The sequence below is a fragment of the Piliocolobus tephrosceles genome, chromosome 1 (genome assembly GCF_002776525.5).
Source record: "Piliocolobus tephrosceles isolate RC106 chromosome 1, ASM277652v3, whole genome shotgun sequence".
Taxonomy (NCBI): Eukaryota; Metazoa; Chordata; class Mammalia; order Primates; family Cercopithecidae; genus Piliocolobus; species Piliocolobus tephrosceles.
In genome coordinates, this window is record NC_045434.1 from 168,189,175 (window position 1) to 168,217,053 (window position 27,879).

At 47.5% G+C, this 27,879-nt stretch overlaps 1 protein-coding gene and 1 long non-coding RNA gene across 2 annotated transcripts; one reads left to right on the top strand and one right to left on the bottom strand.

Moving 5' to 3' along the window:
• Window positions 1–632: 632 nt before the first annotated feature.
• On the top strand, window positions 633–7,170 carry LDLRAD1 (low density lipoprotein receptor class A domain containing 1). Its single transcript, XM_023187326.1, is given in 6 exon segments — window positions 633–837; window positions 840–878; window positions 3,263–3,400; window positions 5,107–5,235; window positions 6,709–6,779; window positions 7,081–7,170. Coding segments are annotated over 6 exon segments (672 nt in total).
• Window positions 7,171–10,161: 2,991 nt separating this feature from the next.
• On the bottom strand, window positions 10,162–27,348 carry LOC113224790. Its single transcript, XR_003309399.1, has 2 exons — window positions 27,200–27,348; window positions 10,162–10,593 (listed from the first exon to the last, which is right to left on the bottom strand). It is a non-coding gene; the product is annotated as an uncharacterized LOC113224790 (long non-coding RNA).
• Between the last annotated feature and the right edge of the window lie 531 nt (window positions 27,349–27,879).

Genomic DNA, 27,879 nt, shown 5'->3' on the forward strand with positions numbered 1-27,879 from the left:
TTTCCAATGCAAAAGAAAAGGCTGATTGCAGGTTGGAAAATCTATGGGCATCAGAGGCAGGCGCAAGAACTCCTGAGCTCATTTCTGGAGGTAGACACCTCTCCTCCCTCGGACCGGGTCCTTGGACCTGTCCCTCAAGAATCCAGGGTCTTGGTTTGTTCAGCAGTGGGACAGGCTGCTAGGGAAACCCACTCACTGGGGGCATAGTTCAGGCAAGCAACCAGCCTCCTACCTCTTCCCCACTTCGGGCACCACCTCAGGGACAGTAAAAATTCACGTTGCCACATTTCTAAGTGAAATAATTTAAAATTACATTTGCTTTATAATTTTAGTGGAAAATCCATATTCTTTCAATCTAGGTTACCTATGTAGTTGAACAGAAGAACATCAATGAGAAAATGACCCCTACTTTCTAGCCACAGAAACGTTAATTCTGGGAGTTTCTGCCTGCATCTTCATACCCCTGGAACCTGAGCTCCTCCGGTTCCATCACTGATGTGGAGGACAATGCACTTCCTGAAAAGTTGCTGGGTTTCACTCCTCCCACGTACTGTGAGACTTGGGGCAGTTTCTCCCTCTCTGAACCTCTGACTCTTCATCTGTGGAATGGGGATGAGGATTCCAGCCTCGCAATGTTGCTGGCAGATGGCAGAGGAGGGAATAGCCTGGCCGGAGCGGGGCCCTCCTTTCCTTGCCTCTGCTTGGAAGGCAGCTGGCAGGGGACTGCCCACAGGGAGGGTGTGGCCTGGGCAAGGCCTCCCGCCTGTCCCTCCTCCAGACTGGCCCTGGGGACAAGGCAGGGAACTCGTGCTGAGCTCTCTGCACACAGCCCTGGCCAGGAGCTGGAAGCTGAAGACATGAACAAGGTCTTCCCCCAGGTGAGAGCTGTCCCCAGGTGAGAGCTGTCCCCAGGTGAGAGCTGTCCCCAGGTGAGAGCTGTCTCCAGGTGAGAGCTGTCCCCAGGTGAGAGTTGCCCTGACCAGGCTCCCGGTCTTGGGAGAGCAAAGCTTGGGATGAGGAGTGGGCAGTAGAGAGTGGGCATACATGGGAGACACGGAGGAAAATCAGCCCCCGGCCTGCCCCGGGGCTCACTCCCAGGGTGTAGGGGACCCTACCAGTGACATAGCTATACAGTCCAGGTGGCAAGTGCTGGTGTGGAAACAGAGGAGCTGGGTGGATGGGAGGAGAGAGTGGCCAGCTTTACTGGGGAGGAGGGTATCAGGGAAAAAGCCTCACCCAGGAGTTGCTGCCCAAGCTGGTTTGAAGGATGAATATTTGTCAGGGGGACAGCAGAGAAAAAGGCATTCCAGGCAGAGGGCACAGTGCAGGCAAAGGTGTGGAGACAGGAAGCGGGCATGAAGCATCTGGGGTGTAAGCATGCTGGGGTGTGAGGGACCTGTGGTTCCACCTAAGACTCTCCCAGTGACCCCTCTGAGGGGCACACACAGACACCTGTGCACGCTGACTGTACCAGTCTCTGAGCCTCCATTTGCACATCTGTGACATGGTTACTGAGAGGACCCAGCTCTGATGTCACCTCCTCCAGGATGCCTTCCTAGACCCCCAGGCTGGGTTACAAGCCTCTTCTCAGCCCCACAGTCCCTACACTTCCTCTTCCCCTGGCCTGGCCACCCTGGGGTGGTGCTATCCATCTGTGTGTCCGTCTCCACCACGCGGGACAGGGTCACATCCCATACATGCCTGCAGCCCCAGCTTCAGGGGTGAACAACCCCAAGACAGTGCCTGCCCTCGTGGAGCTAATAATTGTTCTGAGAGCAGTCTGGACATGAATACCTATTACAGCAGGGTCCCTGGGATCCCTGAGAGTCTAGCCCCGTTGAGGAGTCAGGGTAGGCACAATGGGTATTAGTAGTGGGGGGATGCCAGGAAAAGCATCCCAGGAACAGGGAACAGCGTGTGTGGAGCCCTGAGGGGTGGGAGGAAGCAGGAAGAGAAGAAGACACTGCAAGGGGCCAGTGTGCAGGAAGGGCTAGAGTGACAAGTGGGGCCAAGGGCCTCACAGGCTGCACCGAGAAGGGAGGTCATAGTCCAGGAGCCACAGAAAGGAGATTAAGTTGGGGGCAAGTGTCACCAGGTGAATGTTTCTGAAGGATGGCTCTGCAGCCGGCAGGGTGGGTGTAGAGGGCTGAGGCAAGGTCAGGGGCTGAGATTCGCAGCGCTCCCGCTGCCTGTGCAGGAACACAGGCCCTGAGGTGGATGCGAATACATGAGCAGCTGCAGTCATGAGTCCGTGTACGCACCTGTGTGTTTTGCGTGTCTATGAGTGTATGCAGCTGTGTATGTATGTTCATGTCTGTGTGAGAGCATGTGTGTGTCAGTGTATGTGTGCACATCTGTTGTCTGTGTATCTGTGAGTGTGCATGTAGGTGCAGCTGTCTGTGTGTGAGCATGTGTTCATGTGTGTGTGCATCTGTTTGTGTGTCTGTGTCAACATGAGTGTCTCTGAGAGTTGCTCCCCCGTCCCCCCACCCACACTAGCTGAGGCTGCCCAGGGATGGAGAGGTGGTTCACGCATTTACAAACACAAATGCACAAACCGGCTCCCATCCCCAATTATGCACACGTATTATACACACGTGGGGCCAAGGGGTTCCCCCTACCTTGTCCGCAGGTTTCCGTCTTTTAATTCTTTGCGGCAGCCCTAGGAGTGGGTATTCCTTTTCTCCTCCCATATGGGGGGCCAGTGATGACGTGTCTCAGGGGTGTTTGGGGAACTGTAGAATAAAGTATGAAAGTGCTTTGCAGTTGTGCCCAGATAGAAGGAATTATGACACATGGCCCTCCAGCCAGCCCAAGTATATTGCTTCTGACACTCTAACCTCATACCAGGAGCTCCACCGTGACAACCACTTCACTGAATTGAACACTGTCCTCAGAAGCTTCCCATGACACTGTAAATAAGTTTTCAATACAGGAGAGAACCATTACTTGTTCTTCACATTTTCTGTTCTATGTTTCTTCACAGAGATGCTTCTATTTAATCCCCACAACAGTCCCACAGGGTGTGTGCTATGATCCCCATGTTGCAGACAACCTGAGACTCAAGGTGGTCAGGTCATCTGCCCAAGATCAGGCAGCCAGCAGTAGGTAGAGCTGGGGCTTGAACCCTATTGATGGCGCTGGGTTCATCCTCCCCACTGCCCCAGCCCCTCAGGCCAGCTCTAGGTGGAGTTCAGGTGAGGAAGGTTTGTCCTTGTGAGCACCACCCTTGACCCTCCAGGGCCTTCCCCTACCCATTCAGGAGCCCAAGCTTGTATAACACTGACAAACAGGACAGGCTTCTTGTGCCATGACCAGAGGAGCTGCATTCCAGCCAGTGGGGTCTGTGATGGCGTTCGCACCTGTACCCACGGCGAGGATGAGGATGAGAGCTTGTGCCGTGAGTACCCGCTCGGTGTTGCCCCTCCCAGGGGTTCCCCCACACCCTAATTCTCTCTGCAGCCATACTGAAGCTCAGTCATCCCTGAACACACCAGGCACCTTCACGTCCCCTTGGTTTTGATGCTCCAGTGCCTTCAGCCAGGAACGCCTGCCCCGACCTGGTCCCAGTCAGGGACACACATACATGCCCCCACGAAGGAATGCCTTCGCCCTGTGCATCTCCACTCCCAGGGAACCCGTATTCATCCCTCAAGGCAGAGTTCAAGTGTTACCTCCTCCAGGAAGCTTTCCCTGGCTCCCACACGAGGTTAAATTGTCTCCTTGGGCTTCCACAGTCCCTGTGGTTCCCTGTGTCACAGCCCTCGTCACACTGGTTGTCACTCAATTGGCATATCTGCTGCCCCCATCAGACTGCAGGCCCAGTCCGCTTGATATCGGGGCCCCAGCGCCTAGCACAGAGGGGTATTCAGAATGGCTTGCTGAATGAATGAGCAAATGAATGAATGGGAAGACCTGGCCCCAGACCTCAGACACCAGAACGTTCTCAGGAGAGAGGAGCCTGACCCCACAGGGGAGAGAGAGCCTGGAGAGGTGCAGTGGGTGGGGTAGGGGAGCTCATGGAGGGAGAGTCATTGCATCAAAGACCCTCAAGACGAGAAGCAATTTCATAAACATCTAGTCCTTGCCCCAGTTCATCCCCAGTCCCCTCTCTAGCAAGCCCAACCGAGGCCACCCAGCCTCCGTTTGCACCCCCGAGATGCAAGGATTGGAAGGTTTTTCCTTGGGCTCCCAAACTTAGAGCTGCCTCCCAGAGTGGTTCCTCCCTGATTGGTTCCAACTCTGTCCTTCTGTCAACCCTGCCCCAATAGACCATGCTTTAATCCCTCCCATCATGGTGGCGCTGCATGGATTTGAAGATTACTCCCTTGCCCCCCATGAGGGTTCTCTTGTCTAGGCCACATCCCCTTCTCTAGGTCACAGTCAGCCCCCTTGTGACCGAGTTCCTGGCCCTCCCCACTCCTTCAGTGCTCCACAGAATAAATACCAACTGCCCATGTGCCCCTCCCTGGACAGGCCTCAGAAACATCCTCGGCCCTTCTGGCTGGGTCTGGGCAGTCTAAGGAACAGAAGCTTGCTCCCTCCCTGCCCGAGGTTTTCTACCTCTAGTGGTGTGGCCTGAGTTTGTGTGAATTTTTGGTAGCCCTATCACACTGCTGCCTAACAGAACGTACTTTCAAGAAAGGTCCTCAGACTCTGCCTTACAAGGTGTGCGAACCCTACATCCCCTGAGCTCCGGGGCCCAGCTGTAAGACTTCCACATTTATTCCTGTGATGTTCCAGTTGGAGGAGGCTTCCTGGAGGTGATGGAACTTGAACCTGAACTTGAAAGTGGAATGGTTTTGGATAGTATTAAGGAGGCTCTTTGTGGAGGGGCGTAGTATCAGCAGTGGTGTGGGGCAGGAACACACCACGGCTGGGGAGGAACTGAGGAAGGGAGGGGCAGCTCTCTGGGCCTCTGTCCAGCGACGGAGCACTCCTCTCCCTCTGACTCCGCCGCCTCCCCAGGAAACCTTCTGCTTGCACCCTTATGGGCTGATGGGCACTGATCCTGAGTTTGGCAACTGCCAGGGCGGCCACTCCTTCCCAGATAACCCCAGACAGCTGTGACCAGATGTGAACTTCTTCCTGCCTCCTCTGTCCCAGGAGATGTGCCCCAGAGCCTCCCCCGCTTCCTCGTGGCCCACTGTGGAGACCCGGCCTCCTGGATCTACTCAGACCAAAAATGTGACGGCACTAACAACTGTGGGGACTGCTCGGATGAACTGAGCCCAGGTAGGGGTCTGGGCACGGGCTGGGCTGGAGCCGGTGGCTGGGCAGCAGCCAGAGGGCAAAGGGTGACCAGGGAATCTCTAGGGCTCCCCTTTGCATGCCTTCTCTGCATCCTAGGAAGGAGTTTTCTACCCCTGCTTGAATATATCCGGTGGTGGGGTACTCACTACCACTCCAAGTGACTTTTTCTGGAGGCTCATTCTTCTGCAGTGGGGAAGTCGCCTTCAGGGGCACAGATGAGAAAACTGGGTCCCAGAAGGTGGTCACGCAAGAAGTACATACGTGACCCTGCTGGGATTTCAACCTGGGGTTCCGTCATCTCTGCACCTCCCAATAACCCTGTGAGGAAAGCAGGGCAGGAATCACTGGCCCCAATTTGTTTGTAAGTAAACTGAGGCTTTGAGCAGAGAAAATTAGTACAGTGCATGACAGGAAGGGAGCTCAGGTGTGAACCCAGGCCTCCTGATCCAAGTCCCAAGTCCTATAGCTGCCCTAGAGTTTCCTCTCAATCTCTTCCCCAGTGGCCAATCAACAAACATTTTCTTTTCTTTTTTTTTTTTTTTTTTTTGGACAGAGGTCTCGCTCTGTCGCCCGGGCTGGAGTGCAGTGGCCGGATCTCAGCTCACTGCAAGCTCCGCCTCCCGGGTTTACGCCATTCTCCTGCCTCAGCCTCCCGAGTAGCTGGGACTACAGGCGCCCGCCACCTCGCCCGGCTAGTTTTTTGTATTTTTTAGTAGAGACGGGGTTTCACCGTGTTAGCCAGGATGGTCTCGATCTCCTGACCTCGTGATCCGCCTGTCTCGGCCTCCCAAAGTGCTGGGATTACAGGCTTGAGCCACCGCGCCCGGCCTCAACAAACATTTTCTGAGCACTGGTGGGGTGCTCAGAACACACCTGGTATCAGATTCAGGTGGGGGACATCAGGAATCAAGCATGTGTCCTACTCCCAGGACTTACATCATGCTGATGCCAAAAGGAGATGCTGGGGACCTGGAGGAATCAAGGGAGACTTCTTAGAAGAGGTAGCATTCAAGAAGACCAAGAATAGACAGGTTTCAGTAGGCAGAGGCTGGGTGTGTGGGGAGGAATGCCAGAGGCCTGAGCAGAGGAGAGAAGGCTAGGAGCACTCTCAGGGAGTCATGGCAGGTGAGTGTGGCTGGACTTAGGGTAAGGAAGGGCACCCATTCATATTGCAGTCTACCATGTGCCTGGGACTTTGCCTGACATCCTTTGCTTAATTAACAAGCTTGAGCACACTAGGAAACAGGTTCAGACAGGATGAGCAAGGTCACATAGCCTGTGAGCTGTGGAGTCTAGATTCTCTCTGCTGCAGGAAAACTAGGAACACACTTAACCCATGTTAGATGGGTTGGGGCCATGGGGAGCTATGGCAGGTTTCAGAACTAGGGAGTGCCCTGGTACACAGAGCATTCCAGGACACAGCAACTGCTCTCCTGCTGGCTCTTGTCTCCCCAGTGACTGTGTGCTCACCCTGTGGCCCTGGGTGGTGGCATTGTCCTTCAACCTTCTTCAAGAACTGTGACTGGGCCGGGCGCGGTGGCTCAAGCCTGTAATCCCAGCACTTTGGAAGGCCGAGACGGGCGGATCACGAGGTCAGGAGATCGAGACCATCCTGGCTAACACGGTGAAACCCCGTCTCTACTAAAAAACACAAAAAACTAGCCGGGCGAGGTGGCGGGCGCCTGTAGTCCCAGCTACTCGGGAGGCTGAGGCAGGAGAATGGCATAAACCCGGGAGGCGGAGCTTGCAGTGAGCTGAGATCCGGCCACTGCACTCCAGCCTGGGCGACAGAGCGAGACTCCGTCTCAAAAAAAAAAAAAAAAAAAGAACTGCGACTGTATTCCGAGGCGTCTCTGCCGCGACCACATACAGCACTGCTCCGACTGGTCCGATGAGTATGCCTGTCCCGGACCCTGAGTGGGCTACTCAGGCCAGCATGGAGGGCTGGCTGGAATGGCACTGATAACCCTGCATATGAAAATTGAATCCTAGTTCACAAGGGCAGGAAGGAGCCTTTGAAATGGGATCTATACATCATTTCTGAATAGGAATTTTCTCTCCTGCTTTCAAGTTGTTCAGTCTCTGCTTGAATGCCTCCAATGACCAGGAGCTCATTACCATGTTAGGTGGCTTCTAACACAGATGAGGTGATGAAACCCTGTCCCTACCAAAAATACAAAAATTAGCCAGGCATGGTGGCGCACACCTATAGTCCCAGCTACTAGGGAGGCTGAGGTGGGAGGACTGTGTGAACCCAGGAGGTCAAGGCTGCAGTGAGCTGTGACCATACTACTGCACTCCATCCAGCCTGAGTGACAGAGTGAGACCTTGTGTCAAAAAAATAAAACAAAACAAAAACATAAACAAAGAGAAAAGGAATCTACTTCCATGATTTCATGCCTGTCTCTGGGGCGACTCATAGGAAATCTGCTAACTGCTCCAAGGCGGACTTGTGGATCCTAATCTCGTCACCCCTTGGAGTGATGATATGTCTGGGAACTAAATGACAAGCTGAGTTTAGCCTTCATGGATGGCACATACATGAAACATACGCCACTTCCTACCCCTTTGGTACCTAAGGCAGATATACTGGGCTTGGATGCAACCTTAGCATCTCCCCCAGTTCAGTTAACCCCGCAGGCTCTACTGGTTTAACCACGTGACACAGCACATGAAACAGGATATCTGGCATCCTACCGGTGGGAAGCCACCACAGGAAACTCCAAGCTGTAGAATAGAAGATCTGGAGAAAGAGCAGCTTGAAGGGCTCCTCACCAATCTTCTATCTGTTCACCCTGCTCTCCACCCCACCACTCCCCACCCTCCACTCTATGCCCAGCTGCCCTCCTAAACAGCCCAGTTTTCTGGAAGTAGGGACTATATTTTGGTCCTGGAGCCTGAATGAGCTGCTTCTCTGCTTATCTTTCCAGCTTCACACCGCCCAGGCAGGCAAGGATGATTATTTCCATTAGATGGATGAGAAAACTGAGGCCCAGAGAGGGCTATGACTTGTCCAGAATCATACAGCAAAGTCAGTGCTGGAACTGGGACCCAAACACAGTCTATGGTACCCGAGCCCAGAAGCCTTTCCAGCTACCAGTGTAATTATACCTTGGCCAGGGCAGAGTCTCTGTGGGGTATTTTAAAAGTGAGGTTGTCAGGTGCAGTGGCTCACGCCTACAATCCCAGCACTTTGGGACGCTGAGATGGAAGTGTCCCACTTGAGCCCAGGAGTTTGAGACCAGCCTGGGCACCATAGGGAGAACCTGTCTCTACAAAAAATAGGGGAAAAAAATAGCTGGGCATGGTGGTGCATGCTTGTAGTCCTAGCTACTCAGAAGGCTAAAGTGGGAGGATGGTTTGCGCCTGGGAGGTTGAGGCTGCAATGAGGCATGATCATGCCACTGCAGTCCAGCCTGGGCAACAAAGACCCTGTCTTGAAAAATTTCTTTTTAATAAAAATAAAACATGAGGTTGAGGATCAGGAAGTGTGCAACCCATATTCTGAAAGAGAGACTTGGGATCTGCCTGATGGGAGGGCTCTTGTCGAGGGAGACAGACATGTCCCCACTGAAAATTAATAACATTGGTTTTATATATCAGTTTTCTGAGTTTTGAAAACTGAAAATGGCAGTCATAAGAAGGAATGAGATCATGTCCTTTGCAGAGATGTGGATGAAGCTAGAAGCCATCATCCTCAGCAAACTAACACAGGAACAGAAAACCAAACACTGCACGTTCTCACTCACCAATGCGAGCTGAACAGTGAGAACACAAGGACACAGGAAGGGGAACATCACACACTGAGGCCTGTCAGTGGTGGGGGTATGGGGAGGGAGAGCAGGACAAATGGGGGCTTAAAACCTAGATGACAGGTTGATGGATGCAGCAAACCACCGTGGCACGTGTATACCTATGTAAGAAGCCTGCACATGTATCCCAGTACTTAAAGTAAAAAAATTTTTTAGTAAGTAAAAAAAAAGTAAGACTTAAAGTAAAAAAAAAAAATTTTTTAAAGAAAACTGAAATTGGGCATTGAAGAGACTGGTGAGCTCTCATTTATTTATTGCCTCACATAATCGTTCGCTCATCAGCCTCTGCAAACCTACTTTGGACCAAGCTGTGAGCCAGATGCTAAGCCCCCAGGGACTCTTCCTAGTACACAAGGAGCTCAGGGTCACACCATGGAGGGAGGGCTGGGACTGCAGGAAATGCTGGGCCGAGGGCTCCAAGGAGGGCCTCCCAGAGCAAGGACAATCACATTTCTGACCTGGACCAACTGAGGAGCTCCTGAAACAGTGTTCCTCAGGGATCTTGCCCAAGCGACTGTTAGCTCTCAGCTGTGGCACGTTCCGCTGATTTTCTCTCCAACTGCAGCGCAAGCAGGAGCTGAGAGAGCCCTCGGGCATCCTTAATTCTGACCCTGAACCAGAGGAGCCTTCCTTCCCAGAGGAGGAGGACTTTGGGCCGGCTCTGGAGCCTAGAAGAATTTCCAGAGGTAGGAGGGGACAAAATGGACATTCCAGGAAGAGGGGTCATATGAACAAAGTCATGGAAGTGAACTGTACAGCTCAGCCAGGAAATGTCCAACAGGCCAGAGAGGCCACAGTAGAGGGTGGGTGAGGAGCTAGGAGAAGAGGTAAGAGGGATGAGCAGGGGATGGATTATGGAGAACTTAGCATGGCAGTGGGCTATCATCAAGGGCAATTTAGCCTGGAAACTGGATCTACCACAATCTGTATCTACGTATGTATATTTTTAGAGACAGAGTCTTATTCTGTCTCCCAGGCTGAGTGCACTGGCATGATCATAGCTCACTGCAACCTCAAACTCCTGGGATCAAATGATCCTCCTTCCTCAGCCTCCCAAGAAGTTGGGATTACAGGCGTGCCCCACCACGCTGAGGTGTTTTTTTTTTTAGAGATGAGGGTTTCACTGTGTTGCCCACGCTGGTCTTGAACTCTTGGCCTCAAGAGATGCTCCTGCCTTGGCTTCCCAAAGCTCTGGAATTATAGGCATGAGCCACAGTATCTCACCTAGCATGACCTTTCACTACAACAGCCCAATAAAAGGATGCCAAGGGCTGGGACCAAGTAGGCAGAGAAAAGGGGTGGTCAAGGGCTATTTACTGGTAGAACTCATGGGTCTTCAGCCTTCCTATGGGTGGGGGACGGGGGACAGTAAGGTGGGGGGATGAGAAAGATAACGAGTCCAGGATGCCTCAGGAGTGTGTTCCTGGCCTCCTGCCTTGGGCCATGCCTTCTCCAACAGGATGCCAGTCTCAAGGGAAAGAGGGGGTTGAATTTGTCCTTGAAGAACAAGAAAGGTTCAGAGGTTCATCTGAGCACCCAAATGACAACATGTCCTGAGCACTGGCCACAGGAAGCCAGGCAAGATCAGAGCTTGAGCCTATGTTTGCTCATACCAAGTCAGCTGTGGTGGTTCAGGCGGCTGGAAAGCGTCCAGCTCCCCGTAGGGTCTGTTGGTGCGGCAGTTGGGCTTCTTTAGTGGGCAGCCTGGAGCGCTTCTCTGAAAAAACAACCAGAGGCCCCAGCACTGTGGGCAGCATATTAATTTACTCCCCGTCAAACCATCCACAGGCCTCTGAGGCTTAAGATGCTTCATTAACAGAATAGGGAAACCAAGTCTAAGACAGACTTGTCTGCGTCCACTCAGCATGTCAATAGCTGGGCAAGGACTAAAAGCCAGGTACCTAGGTGCACACAGCTAGCGTCTGATAAGCACTTACAATGAACTGGCACTATGGTAAGTAAGGGCTTTACCTTTCATCCACACAACAACACTATGAGGTAGGTATTATTTTTAGAGGACCTAAAACCTCTCACTTAGAGAGGCAAGGCAGCTTATTGAGAGTGTGTGACTGGTAGGCGACAGAGCCAGGATTGCCAACTCTGAAGTCCGGGCCCTTGCCATGTGATATGATTTGGCTGTGTCCCCACGCAGATCTCACCTTGAATTGTAATAATCTCCACGTGTCAAGGGCAGGGCCAGGTGGGGATAATTGAATCATGGGCATGGTTTCCCACATACTGTTTTCATGGTAGTGAATATGTCCAACGAGAGTTGATGGTTTTATCAAGGGCAGTTCCCCTGCACAAGCCCTTTTGCCTGGTGCCCTGTAAGACATGCCTTTGCTCCTCCTTTGCCTTCCACCATGATTGTGAGGCTTCTGCAGCCATGTGGAACTGTGAGTCCATTAAGCCTCTTTTTCTGTGTAAATTACCCAATCTCGGTATGTCTTTATTAGCAGTGTGAGAACAGACTAATACACCATGGTAGTTCAGTTTTGTGCTGTCTCAGGATGTCTGGGAAAGCTTCCTAGCAGAGGTGACACCTAAGCAGGACCTTGAAGGGTGATTAGGAATGAGCCAGGCAGGGGGCGTGGAAAGAGTAGTCGAGGTTGAAGAGATGTTCAGCCACCAGGCAGGAAGGCAAGTTGGGTGCAATGTGGGGAGGGCACGTGACAGCTGAGGGAGTGCCTGGATGTCAGGAGAGTCTTGGACCCTGGCAGCAGAGAGGGAGCTTGACTATGAAGGCTGCAGGCTGCCAGCAGAGGTTTTCAGCAGGAGGAACACATATATTTGATTTCTCCTTCTGAGGAGGGGCTGCAAAGAAAGCTGTCCTCTGAACATCAGGAATAAGGACACAGCGCCAAACCCTCTCAAATGCTTACTGAGAGGAAAAGTGAGCTCTGGAATGCAAATGTCAGTTGGAAGCAGTAAAGCTTCATGCAGAAGAAAAGGGTGCCAGGCGCCATGCCAGGGACTTTAATGAATATTGATAGTCAAGGTTTAGGGAGTGCTCAGTCCATGCCAGGCGCCACTGAGAAGCTCTGTATGTTGTATCTCTGGCATCTCATTTTCTGTAATCTTCACAACCACTCTACGTACCTGGTTTGGTTATTCACACTCCTCAGAGGCATGGAGAGATGAAACTGCTTGCCTAAGATCACAGTTTTTAAGATGCAGGCCCAGGATCCATACTTTGATAGGCCGCCATATCCCTGGTCATGTCTCACTCGTTTTCAGCCAGCTCTCCCTAGAGGGCAGAGCTGGGGCTCTGGCCAAAGGGCCACAGCCTGTAAACAGGAGGTGGCTGGCTTGGGCAGAAGAACTAGCGTTTGTTTTTTTCCTGTTAATTGGGTCTTCCTTTCAGAAAGGAGCAGGTGCCTCAGCAGCCACTCAAACAGCACTCAATAAGGTGGTTCCAGAAAGACACAGGACCCATGGTAGCCAGGCAGGCCCCTCCTTTGGCTCACATCAGCAGAGCAACCTGGAGTGAGAACCCAGGTAGCCAGCGTCAATATTTGCCATCTCCCAGCCTCCCTGGCTCCAGCTCCAAGATCAGTACTTTAAGAACAACAGATTTTTTGCTGTGCAAACATGCAGGGATAGATTAATGGAATTTGAACTGGCTCAGGCTGGGCCCCAGGGTTTGGACTGGAAATCTGGTCTGGTTTAACCATCTGCCGTCACTGTTTGCAGGGGACTCTTTTTCATCCTTAGGTTCACAGAACCACAGACGTTAGAGCTGGCGAGGACCTCAGAGCACAGCCAGGCTTTTGACAAAAGAGGACACTACTTCCCAGAGAAGAAAGAGACCAGCCCAAAGATGCACTGCCAGGTGGTTATCACTGGGATTCTGAGGGCCACTTGAGGTCAAAGTAGAAGTGATTTCTCTGAGTCCTTGAAAGAATATATATATAAAAGTATGTGTGTATGTATACATACATATAGTATGTATATATATTTGTACATATGTATATTGTATATGTACATATATACAATATATGTATATCTACAATATATGTATATATATAATATATGTATATCTACAATATATGTATATATACAATATAGTAAGTTATGCATTGGAATATAGTAAGTTATGCGTATTTTTTTTTAATATTTTTTTTAGGATGGAGTCTCACTCTGTCACCCAGGCTAGAGTGCAGTGGCTCGATTTTGGCTCACTACAACCTCTACTTCCCAGGTTCAAGTGATTCTCCTGCCTCGGCCTCCATAGTAGCTGGGATTACAGGCACTCGCCACCATGCCCAACTAATTTTTGTATTTTTAGTAGAGACAGGATTTCACTATATTGGCCAGGCTAGTCTCGAACTCCTGACCTCAAGGGATCCACCCACCTTGGCCTCCCAAAGTACTGGGATTACAGGCATGAGCCACTGCGCCTAGTCTTATTTTTGAATTAGAGACAAGGTCTCACTGTGTTACCCAGGCTTGTCTTGAACTCCGGATCTCAGGTGATCCATCCGCCTCAGCCTCTCAAAGTGCTGGGATTACAGGTGTGAGCCACTGCGCCCGGCACATTACACCTATTTAAAGTGTACATTTTCGCTAAGCATGGTGGCTCACGCCTGTAACCCCAGCATTTTAGGAGGTCGAAGCAGGAGGATCGTTTGAGCTCAGGAGTTAAAGACAAGACTGGGCAACATGATGAAACCCCATCTCTACAAAAAATACAAAATATTAGCCAGGTATGGTGGTGCGTGCCTATAGTCCCAGCTACCAGGGAGGCTGAGATGGGAGGACTGTGTGAGCCCTCGAAGTCAAGGCTGTAGTGAGCTGTGACTGCACCATTATACTCCAGCCTGGGTGATGGAGCAAGACCCTGTCTCAAAAAAATAAACATTTATGAAACAACATTTATGAAAGTGTTGACATATATACACACCCATGAACTGTCACAGTTAATACAAGAGAACAAAACCATCACCCTTGAAAGTTTCCTCGTGTCCCTTTGTAACCCCTCCCTCTTACCTATCCTTGATCCTCACCCCCATACTCAGGTAACCACTGATTTACTGTCAGTATAGACTCATTTGCACCTTTCTATAATGTCGTATAAATGGGATCATACAGCATATACCAGTTTTTGTCTGGCACCTTTCACTGAAAATAACTATTGAAACTCATCCATGTTGTAGCATGTCCAGTATTCTTTTTATTGTCGAATAAAAGTCCATTGTATAACCCACTATGTGTTTATGCATTCCAGGCTGAAGAGATGCGTTCTTCACTTATGCTTCACCTATTGACTCACTTATTGATGAATTTTGGGTTATTCCCAGTTTTGGCTATTACAAATAAGACTACTATGAACATTTATGTACAACTCTTTAAACATTTTTTAATATTTTATTTTCTTTCTTTTTTTTTTTTTTTTTGAGACTGAGTTTCACTCTTGTTGCCCAGGCTGGAGTGCAGTGGTGCAATCTCAGCTCACTGCAACCTTTGTTGCCTCCTGGAGTCAAGCGATTCTCCTGTCTCAGCCTCCCAAGCAGCTGGGATTACAGGCACCTGCCACTGTGCCCAGCTAATTTTTGTATTTTTAGTTGAGGTGGGGTTTCACCATGTTGACCGGGCTGGTCTTGAAGTCCTGACCTCAAGGGATCTTGACCTCAGGTGAAGTCCTGACCTCAGGTGATCCACCCGCCTCAGCCTCTCAAAGTACTGGGATTATAGGTATGAGCCACCACACTCGACCGTCTTTTCTTTTCTTTTTCTTTCTTCCTTTTTTTTTTTTTTTTTGAGATGGAGTTTCGCTCTTGTTGCCCAGGCTGGAGTGCAGTGACACGATCTCGTCTCACCACAACCTCCGCCTCACAAGTTCAAGCGATTCTCCTGCTTCAGCCTCCCGAGTAGCTGGGATTACAGGCATGTGCCACCACACCTGGCTAATTTTGTATTTTTACTAGAGACAGGGTTTCTCCATATTGGTCAGGCTGGTCTTGAACTCCCAACCTCAGGTGATTTGCCCACCTCAGCCTCCCAAAGTGTTGGGATTACAGGCGAGAGCCATCACGCCCAGCCCTTTTCTTTATATATATGTATTTAGAGATAGGGTCTCACTCTGTCACCCAGGCCGGAGTGCAGTGGCACGATCATAGCTCGCTATAATCTCTGACTCCTGGCTTCAAGAGATCCTCCTGCCTCAGCCTCCCAAAGTGTTGGGATTACAGGCGTGAGCCACCATGCCCAGCCTGTGTACAAGTCTTCCTATAGCTATATACTTTCATTTGTCTTGAGGAAACACCTAGGAGTGGAATCGCTGGATCAAGTAGGTGTGTTTTTAACTTTTAAAAATTATGTATTTTCCACAGTGGTTGCATCATTTCACATTCCCACCATTGAGGTATGAGAGTTCCAGTTGCTCTACATCCTCACCAACGTTTTGGAGGACTTCTGTCGAGGGAGCCAGACATGTCCACATTGAAAATTAATAAAATTGGTTGTGCATATCAGTCTCTTGTGAGTTTTGAACTGAAAATGGGCATCAAGAGACTGAGCTCTGGTTCATTCATTGCGTCATTCTTTCATTCACTCATCAAACCATCTCTGTGAACCTACAGTCAGCCTTTGTTTAAAAAAAGAAAAAATTCATTTCATTTTTGGGACGGAGTCTCACTTTGTTGCCTAGGCTAAAGTGCAGTGACATGAACACAGCTCACTGCAGCCTCAACCTTCTGGGCTCAAGTGATCCTCCTACCTAGCCTCCAGAGTAGCTGGGACCACGGGTGTGCACCTGGCTAATTTTTTAATTTTTATTTTTGTAGAGATAGGATATCACCATGTTGCCCAGGTTGTTCTTGAACTTCTGGGCTCAAGTGATTCTCTCACCTCACCCCAACAAAATGCTAGGATTATAGGCATGAGTCATCATGCACAGACCTTTTTTTTTTTTTTAAGAGATGGGATCTTGCTATGTTGCCCAGGCTGGTTTCCAACTCCTGGGCTCAAGTAGTGATCCATCTCAGCCTTTTGAGTAGGTGGGAAGCCAGCGTTTTTATTGTAGCTATTCTAACTGGTGTGTGGTTGTATCTCACTGTGTTTTTGCTTTGCATTTCCCTGATGACTAATGATTTGGGCGTGTTTTCATGTGCTTATTTGCCATCCATATATTTTCTTCGGTGAACCGTCTGTTCAAATCTTTTGCCCCTTTTACTTATTAGATGGCTTGTTTTTTCATTATTGCATTTTGAGAGTTCTTTTTTTTTTTTAATACTGTAAGTTCTAGGGTACATGTGCACAACGTGTAGATTTGTTACATAGGTGTACGTGTGCCATGTTGGTTTGCTGCACCCATTAACTTGTCATTTACATTAGGTATTTCTCCTAATGCTATCCCTCCCCCTGCCTCCCACCCATGACAGGCCCTGGGGTGTGACGTTCTCCTCCCCGTGTCCAAATGATCTCATTGTTCAATCCCCACCTATGAGTAACAACATGTGGTGTTTGGTTTTCTGTCCTTGTGATAGTTTGCTCAGAATGATGGTTTCCAGCTGCATCCATGTCCCTGCAAAAGACATGAACTCACACTTTTTTATGGCTGCATAGTATTCCATGGTGTATATGTGTCACATTTTCTTAATCCAGTCTATCATTGATGGATATTTCTGTTGGTTCCAAGTATTTGTGCATGTGTCTTTATAGTAGCATGATTTATAATCCTTCGGGTATGTACCCAGTAATGGGATGGCTGGGTCAAATGGTATTTCTAGTTCTAGATCCTTGAGGAATTGCCACACTGTCTTCCACAATGGTTGAACTAGTTTACACTCCCACCAACAGTGTAAAAGCATTGCTATTTCTCCACATCCTCTCCAGCATCTGTTGTTTCCTGACTTTTTAATGATTGCCATTCTAACTGGTATGAGATGGTATCTCATTGTGGTTTTGATTTGCATTTCTCTGATGGCCAGTGATGATGAGCATTTTTTCATATGTCTGTTGGCTGCATAAATGTCTTCTTTTGAGAAGTGTCTGTTCATATCCTTTGCCCACTTTTTGATGTTTTTTTTTTTTTTCTTGTAAATTTGTTTAAGTTTTTTGTAGATTCTGGATATTAGCCCTTTGTCAGATGGGTAGATTGCAAAAATTTTCTCCCATTCTATAGGTTGCCTACTCACTCTGATGGTAGTTTCTTTTGCTGTGCAGAAGCTCTTTAGTTTAATTAGATCCCATTTGTCAATTTTGGCTTTTGTTGCCATTGCTTTTGGTGTTTTAGTCATGAAGCCCTTGCCCATGCCTATGTCCTGAATGGTATTGCCTAGGTTTTCTTCTAGGGTTTTTATGGTTTTAGATCTAACATTTAAGTCTTTAATCCATCTTGAATTAATTTTTGTATAAGGTGTAAGGAAGGGATCCAGTTTCAACGTTCTACATATGGCTAGCCAGTTTTCCCAGCACCATTTATTAAATAGGGAATCCTTTCCCCATTTCTCATTTTTGTCAGGTTTGTCAAAGATCAAATGGTTGTAGATCTGTGGTGTTATTTCTGAGGCCTCTGTTCTGTTCCATTGGTCTATATATCTGTTTTGGTACCAGTTCCATGCTGTTTCGAGAGTTCTTTATCTATTTGATTTTTGTTGTTGTTGTTGTTTGGTTTTTTGTTTTTTTTTTTGAGACACAGTCTCTCTCTGTCGCCCAGGCTGGAATGCAATGGCATGATCTCAGCTCACTGTAACCTCAGCCTCCCGGGTTCAAGTGATTCTCCTACCACAGCCTCCCAAGTAGCTGGGATTACAGGCAGGTGCCACCACACCTGGCTAATTTTTGTATTTTTCTTTTAGTAGAGATGGTGTTTCACAATGTTTGCCAGGCTGGCCTCGAACTCCTGACCTCAGGTGATCCGCCCACCTTGGCCTCGCAAAGTGCTGGGATTACAGGTGTGAACCACCACACCCAGTCCTTTATCTATTTTGAATACTTATACTTTTTTTTTTTTTTTTTTTTAGATAGAGTTTTGCTCTTGTTGCCTAGGCTAGAGTGCAATGGCACACTTGGCTCACCACAACCTCTGCCTCCTGGATTCAAGTGATTCTCCCACCTCAGCCTCCCAAGCAGCTGAGATTATAGGCATATATCACCACACTCGGCTAATTTTGTATGTTTAGTAGAGACAGGGTTTCTCCATGTTGGTCAGGTTGGTCTCGAACTCCTGACCTCAGTTGATCTGCCCACCTCAGCCTCCCAAAGTGCTGGGATAACAGGCATGAGTCACTGCTCACAGCCTTGAATACATATTCTTTATCAAATATATGATTTACACGATTTCTCCTAGTCTGTGGCTTGTCTTTTCATTCTTTTAATAGTGCCTTTTAAACAGCAGGAGTTTTTTATTTTGGTGAAGTCCAATTGATCAATATTTTTCTTTTATGGATCATACTCTTTTGGTATATTTAGGAATCATTGCATAACTCAAGGTCACAGGATTTTATCCTCTGTGTTCTTCTAGCAGGCTTATAATTTTAGGTTTTTCATTGTTGTTGCTCTCTTCAGAGACAAGGTCTTGTTTGTCACCCAGACTGGAGTGCAGTGGCTTGATCATAGCTCACTATAACCATGAACTCAAGCAATCCTCCTGCCTCAGCCTCCCAAGTAGCTAGGACTATAGGCACATGTCACTACAACTGTAGTCTAAGTTAAAAATTTTTTTCATAGAGACAGAAGCTCACTATGTTGCCCAGGCTGATCTCAAACTCTTGGACGCAAGTGATTCTCCTGCCTCAGCCTCCCAAAGTGCTGGGATTATAGGCATAAGCCACCATGCCCAACCAAACTTAGGTTTTATAATTGGGTCTATAATGCATTTTGAGTTAATTTCTGTATATGGTATAAGTAATAGATCAACATTCCTTTTTTTGCTTTGCACATAAAATCCATGTATTCCAGCACTATTTGTTGAAAAGACAATCCCCTCTCTATTTAATTGCTTTTGCATCTTTGTAAAAAATAAGTAATCCATATGTGTATTGGTCTAATTGTTCCATTGATCTATTTGTCTATTTTGTTGCCAATATCTGTCTTAATTTTTGTGGGCTTTTTTTTTTTTTTTTAGACAGCGTCTCGCTCTGTCACCCGGGCTGGAGTGTAGTGGCGCAAACACTGCTCACTGTAGCATCGACCTCCTGGGCTCAAGCAATCCTGCTATCTCAGCTTCTCAAGTGCTAGGACCACACTCACATGCCACCACACCTGGCTAATTTTTTTATTTTTATTTTTGTAGAGACCAGGTCTCACCATGTTGTCCAGACTGGTCTTGAATTCCTGGCCCCAAGTGATCTGCCTACCTTGGCCTCTCAAAGTGCTGAGATTATAGGTATGAGCCACCATGCCTGGACTGGTTTTTAAAAAACTTTTAATTTTTAATTTATAATTGTTAGTTTATAGAAATACTTTTTTTGCATATCAATCATGCAACCTACAATTTTGTTAAACTCACTTATTCTAATTTTTTTCATAGATTTAATCAGATTTTCTACATAGATAATCAAGTTGTCTGTGAATAAAAACAGTTCCATTTCCTTTTTTCCAATCTGGATGCCTCTTGCCTCTCATTTCTTTTTTTCCTTTTTTATTTTTTTTGAGATGGAGTTTCACTCCAGTCACCCAGGCTGGAGTGCAGTGGTGCGATCTCAGCGCACCACAACCTCCACCTCCCAGGTTCAAGTAATTCTCCTGACTCAGCCTCCTGAGTAGCTGGGATTACAGGCGCTTGCCACCACTCCCTGGATGCCTTTTTTTTGCTTCTTCTCTTGTTGCGCTGGCCGCATACAATGTTGAATAGAAGTGGTAAGATGAGATATCCTTGTCTTGTTCTTGATCTTGAGGAGAAACCTCTCAGTCTTTCACCATTAAGAATGACGTCAGCTAGGCCAGGAGCGGTTGCTCACACCTGTAATCCCAGCACTTTGGGAGGCCGAGGCAGGCAGATCACCTGAGGTCAGGAATTTGAGACCAGCCTGGCCAACATGGCGAAACCCTGTCTCTACTAAAAATACAAAAATTAGCTGGGTGTGGTTGTGCACACCTGTAATCCCAGCTACTTGGGAGGCTGAGGCAGGAGAATCGCTTGAACCCAGGAGGCAGAGGTTGCAGTGAGCCAAGATTGCACTCCAGCCTGGGTGACAAGAGTGAAACTGTCTCAGAAAAAAAAAAAAAAAAATGATGTCAGATGTAGGTTTTTGGTAGATTAACTTTATCAGGAAGGATGATGGCCTTTACTGAAGGAGTGGATGTCAAATTTTGCCAAATTCTTCTTCTGTGTCATTGAGATGATCTATATTTATTTTGTCTGTTAATATGAAGAATTACATAAATTAATTTTTTTTTTTTTTTTTTTTTTTTGAGATGGAGTCTCACTCTGTCACCTGGGCTGGAGTGCAGAGGTGCAATCTTGGCTCACTGCAACCTCTGCCTCCCGGGTTCAAGTGATTCTCCTGCCTCAGTCTCCCAAGTAGCTGAGATTATAGGCGCCTGCCACCAAGCCTGGCTAATTTTTGTATTTTTAGTAGAGATAGGGTCTCACCATGTTGGCGAGGGTGGCCTCTAACTCCTGGCCTCAAGTGATCTGCCCACCTTGGCCTCCCAAAATGTTGGGATTATAGGCGTGAGCCACCATACCTGGCCTATAAATTGATTTTTGAATGTTAAAATAATTTTACTTTCCTGAAATAAACCCCACTTATTCACAACATGTTATTCTTTCAATATATCTTGTGGGATTCAATTTGCTAAAATTTGGTTAAGAATTTTTGCATCTATTTCATGAGGAATATTGATCTGCATTTTTCTTTTCTTGTAATGTCTTTGTTAGGTTTTCGTATCAGAGTAATGCTGACCTCATACAATGAGTTAGGAGGTGCTCCCTCTTCTTCAGTTTTCTAGAACACTTCATGTAGAATTGGTATTATTTCTTCCTTGAATGTCTGGTAAAATTCACTAGTGGTGGTGGCAGTGGTGGCCTGTCTGGAGCAGCCACTGCCATCATGTCAGCTGCAGCAGGGAGATGCAGCCAGGGCTGCACACTCTGTGGAGCCGGCGACGAGCCGAGTTGGGCAGTGCAGCCAGGGCTGCACACTCTGTGGAGCAGGCGACGAGCCGAGTTGTGGCTGCAGACTCAGGCCTCCAGCTCCATGTTGCGGGCAGGAGCCCCACCCTCCCAAATTGTGGCTGTGGAACCAGGCATCCCTGCACTCTTGGGGGCCCGAGAAGGAGCCCCTGTCCTCACAGGATCAGAAAGGCCTGCTCCCACTGCCTGGATTCTCCCTGCTTTTGGCACCTGATCCGATCTCAGAGCAAAGTCAAGGCCGAACCTAGGCCCAAATCTAGGTGCTCTCATAGCCCGGCCAGGTGTGCACATGCTTAGGGCAGTGCTGATACGCCAGCCCCCTGCTGCCTCAGCCCCCTTTGGAACCTTGGGCACCAACGAGCATGGGAGGGAAGCCAAGTGGGGGCTTAGGGCAGCTCAGCACTGGCCTTCAGGTACCCCTTGGCATGAACAGCCTGGGTGCCATGGATGGCAGTGGGAGGCAGACAGGCTCCTGGGCAGAAAGGGGGTGGGCCCCTGGTGAGCTGCCAGTCCTGCAGGCAGGAGTGGGAATTGGTGGTGCCTTTTCCAGGCCCACCCATGGCTGCCCATGGACCAATCAGCATGTACTTCCTCCCCCTGAGGCCTATAAAAGCCCCAGGCTCAGCCAGTGCTGGGCAGATGTTGGAATGACCAGCTGCAGAGAGGAGCTACCCACTCCAGGGCCCCCTCTCTGCTGAGATTCAAGCAGACATTAGGGCAACCAGCTTCTGAGAGGAGCTACCCACTCCAGGGCCTCTTCTCTGCTGAGAGCTGCAGAGATGACAGGACAACCTGCCTGTAGAGAGGAGCTTTTCATTCCACAGTCTCCTCTCTGCTGGGAGCTGAATACTCGTCAGGACAGCCTGGCTCTGGAAAGGAGCTGCCCCCTGCAGGAGACTGAGGTGTTCTATCACTCAATAAAGCTCCTCTTCATCTTACTCACCCTCCACTTTTCTGAGCACCTCATTCTTTCCAGTTGCAGGACAAGAACTTGGGACCCATCGAATGGTGGGACTAAAAGAGCTATAACACAAACAGGGCTGAAACAGACCCCCTTGTTCACCACGTTGTAGGTGAAGAGAAGAGCTGTGGCCCTTCAGGGAGGCCAGACCTGGGAGCTCCCCCAGCCAGGGCTGTGACTCCCTTTTCAGGGCCCTGCAGTTCCTAGCATCTCCAAACTTCCATGTGCCACTGTGTTCCCTGGTGCCAGCCACGGAAGCTGCTTGCGGTGTGCCAGGTCCGGCCACAGCCTCACAGAGAGCTGCCCACCTCACTGCAGCAGCCGGCATGTCTGACTTTGCGCAGTGGCCAGACCCCAGGCTCGTTCACACACCCCTCGCTGCTCCACACTGACCAGTGTGGGACCCAGGCTGGTAGCATGAGCCCAGTGCAGCCTGCCACATCGAGTGGCCATAAACCTCTGTGACTGGTGGCACCTTTGCCCGGGTTTTGCTCGGGCCTGCTGGGTTCATTTTGACACCCCAAAGATCTTTTTTGTTGCTGTTATTCATTCGTCAAACATTTATTAAGCACCTGCTACATGCAAAACACTGTTAACAGTGCACTGCTGTGTACAGTCATTCTCAAAACAACAATCCTGCATTTCCTGGAGAGGGGTGGCAGAAAAGGAGTGCTGCCTTGTTGTGAGGTTCTCCCAACTTCTTTCCTTCCTTGGGAATTGTTCTCTTCAATGTGGCACCAGTGGCAATCTTCATTCTTAGGTTGCACAAACCTTCAGTATCCATCTTGCTTCCTTTATAGCTATTCCACTTGAAAACTAATGTGTGGGAGCACCTCCTGCAGCAAACTGCTCTTGAATTCTTTTTTTTTATTGTTTTTTTTTTTTTTTTGAGACGGAGTTTCATTCCTGTTGCCTAGGCTGGAGTGCAATGGCGTGATCTCAGCTCACCACAACCTCTGCCTCCTGGGTTCAAGTGATTCTCCTGCCTCAGCCTCCTGAGTAGCTGGGATTATAGGCATGCACCACCCTGCCCAGATAATTTTGTATTTTCAGTAGAGATGGGGTTTCTCCATGTTGGCCAGGCTGGTCTCAAACTCCCAGCCTCAGGTGATCTGCCCGCCTCGGCCTCCCAAAGTGCTGGGATTACAGGTGTGAGCCACCATGCCTGGCCAACACCCCAAAGATCTTATAACGGTGTAACCATCTGACTTGCAGTTTTCTTTGTGGGATGATTTGCAACTACAAATTCAACTTCTTTAATAGATATACAACTATTTAGAGTATTTCTTCTTGAGTGAGCTTTGGTATTATTTTTCAAGGAATTTATCCACTTCATCAAAGTTGTTGAATTTACTGGCATAAAGTTATTTGTAATATTTTCTTAGTATGCTTTTATATTTGTAGAATCTGTAGTAATCCCAACCTCTCTCATTTCTTATATCAGTAATTTGTGTCTCCATTTTTTTCCCTGATCAGTTTGGCTAGAGGTTGATCAATTTTACTGGTATCTTCTCTTTTTTGTTGTCGTTAGTCTTACTAGAAATATTATATTACTCTGTGTGCACTGGAGAAGAATGTGTATTCTGCTGTTGTGGGATTCTATGAGTGGACTTCAAAAAGTGGAAAAGTGGAAAAAAAATAAAAAATTTTAAAAAATTTAAAAAGTGGAGATAAAAATAAAAAAATGTAGGCCGGGTGCAGTGGCTCATGCCTGTAATCCCAGCACTTTGGGAGGCCGAGACGGGTGGATCACGAGGTCAGGAGATAGAAACAATCCTGGCTAATGCAGTGAAACCCCGTCTTTACTAAAAATACAAAACATTAGCCGGGTGTGGTGACGGGCGCCCATAGTCCCAGCTACTCGGGAGGCTGAGGCAGGAGAATGGCGTGAACCCAGGAGGCGGAGCTTGCAGTGAGCCGAGATCATACCACTGCACTCCAGCCTGGGCGACAGAGGAAGACTCCGTCTCAAAAATAAATAAATAAATAAATAAATAAATAAATAAATAAATAAATAAATGTAAACTTTATTTCTCAACATAAGCTCCATCAAGTTCAAGATATTTTTGTGAGCAATGATAGCAGCCATTTAGTCCATCTGTAAAGAACTGAGGGTCCTGGGAGTTTAACCATGTCAATGCAATCGATTTTACATTATTAACAGAAGAAAAAATGAATGCCCTTTAAAGATTTCTTAAGATTAGGAATCAAAAAGAAGTCAGAAGGAGCCAAATGAGGACTGTAAGGTGGATGCCTAATGATTCCCTAATTGTCGCAATTGATGAGAGGAATGAGCAGGAGTGTTATTGTGGTGAAGGACTCTGGTGAAACTTTCCCGGGCATTTCTCCGCAAAAGCTTTGGCTAACTTTGTCAAAATACTGCATAATAAGCGGATGATATTGTTCCTTGACCCTCCAGAAAGTCAATAAGCGAGATGCCTGCTGAAAAACTGATGCCTTGACCCTTGCTCCTGACTGGTCCACTTCTGCTCTGCCTGGCCCGCTGCTGAGATAGTGCTTTGTCTTCAGGATCATACTGATAGAAGACCATGTTTCATTTCTTGTTACAGTTCTTCAAAGAAATGCTTCAGGATCTGGAGCCCACCTGTTTAAAATTTTCACTGAACGCTTGGCTCTTGTCTGCAGCGGACCTGGGCACAACAGTTTTCACACTCATTGAGTAGAACGTTTGCTCAACTTTAATTTTTCAGTCAGAATTGTATAAGCCGAGTCAACTGAGATGTCTATGGTTTTGGCTGTTGTTTGTACTGTTGGTCATCGGTCCTTTTCACTTATGGCATGAACAAGATGAATTTTTTCCTTACAAATTGATGTGGATGGTCTGCCGCTGTGGGCTTCAGCTTCAACATCATCTCATCCTTTCTTTTTTTTTTTTTTTTTTTTTTTGAGACGGAGTCTCGCTCTGTCGCCCAGGCTCGAGCGCAGTGGCCGGATCTCGGCTCACTGAAAGCTCCGCCTCCCAGGTTCACGCCATTCTCCTGCGTCAGCCTCCCGAGTAGCTGGGACTACAGGTGCCCGCCACCTCGCCCGGCTAGTTTTTTTGTATTTTTTTTTTTAGTAGAGACGGGGTTTCACCGTGTTAGCCAGGATGGTCTCGATTTCCTGACCTCGTGATCCACCCGTCTCGGCCTCCCAAAGTGCTGGGATTACAGGCTTGAGCCACCGCGCCTGGCCCTCATCCTTTCTTAAAATGAGTGAACCATTTGTAAACTGCTGATGTCTTTGGGGCATTATCTCTGTCAACATTTCATACGGCATCAATGCTTTCACCATTCTTCCCCCTAAGCTTCACTATAAATTTGATGTTTGTTCTTGCTTCAGTGCTAGCAGAAGTCATGTTGCTCTGATAGGCGCTCTTTTCAAACTGGAGTCTTATCCTTCTTAGTGTCTCAAGCTAGAGCCTGTTCAGACATGTTATAACAAGTTAGTATGAATTTATTTTGGTGCAAAAAAAAATTGAGGCAGGGCACAAAGGCTGATGCCTGTAATCCCAGCTACTTGGGAGGCTGAGGTGGGAGAATCACTTGGGCCCAGGAGATGGAGGATGCAGTAAACTATGATTCCACCACTGCACCCCAGCCTGGGTGACAGAGTGAGACCCTATCTCAAACAAAAAATTGAAATCCACATGTAGTTTTTCATAATCCACATTTTTCATGAACGTTTTGAAGGTCCTTCATATATATCAGGTCGGTGAGTTGATAGTGCTGTTCAGGTCTACTATATCCTTGCTGAACCTCAGCCCTATTGTTCTATCAATCATCAAGAGAGGGATATTGAAGTCTCCAACTATAATTGTGGATTTGTCTATTTTTCCTTGCAGAAATATCAGTTTTTGCTTAATGTATGTTGAATCTCTGTTATTAAGCATTTAGGATTGTTATGTCTTCCTGCTCAATTGACCTGTTTATCATTTTGAATTGCTCTTCTTTATTCCTGGTACTGTAGTCCCTCTGTATCTTCAAGGGATCTGTTCCAAGACACCCCATGGATGCCTGAAACCACAGATAGTGCCAAACCTTATATACATTTTGTTTTTCCTATACATTCATATCTATGGGAAAGTTTACTTTATAAATTAGGCACAGTAAGAGATTAACAACTGACAGTAAAATAGAACAATTACACAAATACACTATTAAAAGTTAAGTGGACGTGTTCTCTCTCTCTCTCAAAATATCTTGTTGTACTGTATTTACCTTTCTTTTTGTGAAGGTGAGATAATAAAGTAATGACACGATGAGATTAAGTGAGAGGAATAACATAGGCATTGTGAAGTAAATGGAAAACTTCAGAAATAAACAGTTCATAAATTTAAATTGCACACCATCCTGAGTAGAGTGATGAAATCTCCCACAGTCTGGCTTCATCTGCCCAGACTGCCATTAGTCATTCAGTAGCTGTCTTGGTTATCAGGTTGACTGTGCTTATGTTGAAGTGTCAGTGTTCAACTAAATCTTATTTTACTTAATGGCCTCAAAAAGGCAGAGTATTTAAGTGATATTTTAGGGCCTGGTTGATCATAGACAACTAAAACCTCAGAAAGTGAAACCATGGATAAGGAAGGACTACTGTAATATTCTTTTTTAAAAGGAAAACAAAACAACAAGGCCTTGCTCTTCACCCAGGCTAGAGTGCAGTGGCACAATCTTAGCTCACTGCATCCTCAACCTCCAGGGCTCAAGCCATCCTCTCCTCTTAGCCTCCCAAGTAGCTGGGACCACAGGTGCCCACCATGACATCTGGCTAATTTTTTAATTTTGTAGAGATGGAGTCTCACCGCGTTGCCTTAACTGATCTCAGACTCCTGGGCTCAAGCAGTCCTCCTATCTCAGCCTTCCAAAGTGCTGGGATTAAAGGCATGAGCCACTCGCCTGGCCTACTGTAATATTCTTTTTTTTGGAATCTATTTGTCTAATAATAGTTTGGCCATCAGGGCCAGGCGCGGTGGCTCAAGCCTGTAATCCCAGCACTTTGGGAGGCCGAGACAGGCGGATCACGAGGTCAGGAGATCGAGACCATCCTGGCTAACATGGTGAAACCCCATCTCTACTAAAAAATACAAAAAACTAGCCAGGCGAGGTGGTGGGCGCCTGTAGTCCTAGCTACTCGGGAGGCTGAGGCAGGAGAATGGCGTAAACCTGGGAGGCGGAGCTTGCAGTGAGCTGAGATCCCGCCACTGCGCTCCAGCCTGGGCAACAGAGCGAGACTCTGTCTCAAAAAAAAAAAAAAAAAAGTTTGGCCATCCTAGGTTTTTTTTTGTTTTGTTTTGTTTTTTGTTTTTTTTTTTAGGAGGAAACCATTTAATCATCCTAGGTTTTTTAAAATTAGTGTTAGTATGGTATATTTTTCTATCCTTTTACTCTTAACTTTTTTGTGTCTTTATATTTAAAGTGTGTTTCTTTTAGTCAACATATAGTTGGGTCTTGTTTTGTAATTTAATTCACAATCTTCTCTTCTTTTAAATTGAAATGTTTAGGCCATTTACATTACATTTAATGTGAATATTGGTATGATTTAATATGTTGCTATTTGTTTTCTATTTAATGCCATCTGTTGTTTGTTTCCTTTCTCCTTTTTTTTTTTTCCTGACATCTTTTGGAATAAATACATTTTATGATTCCATTTTATCCCCTTTGTTGGCTTTGAAACTAAAACTCTTTGTTTTATTTTCATGGTTGCTTTAGAGTTTATAGTATAAATCTTGAATTTATCAGTCTATCTTCATGTGATATAATACCATTTCACAT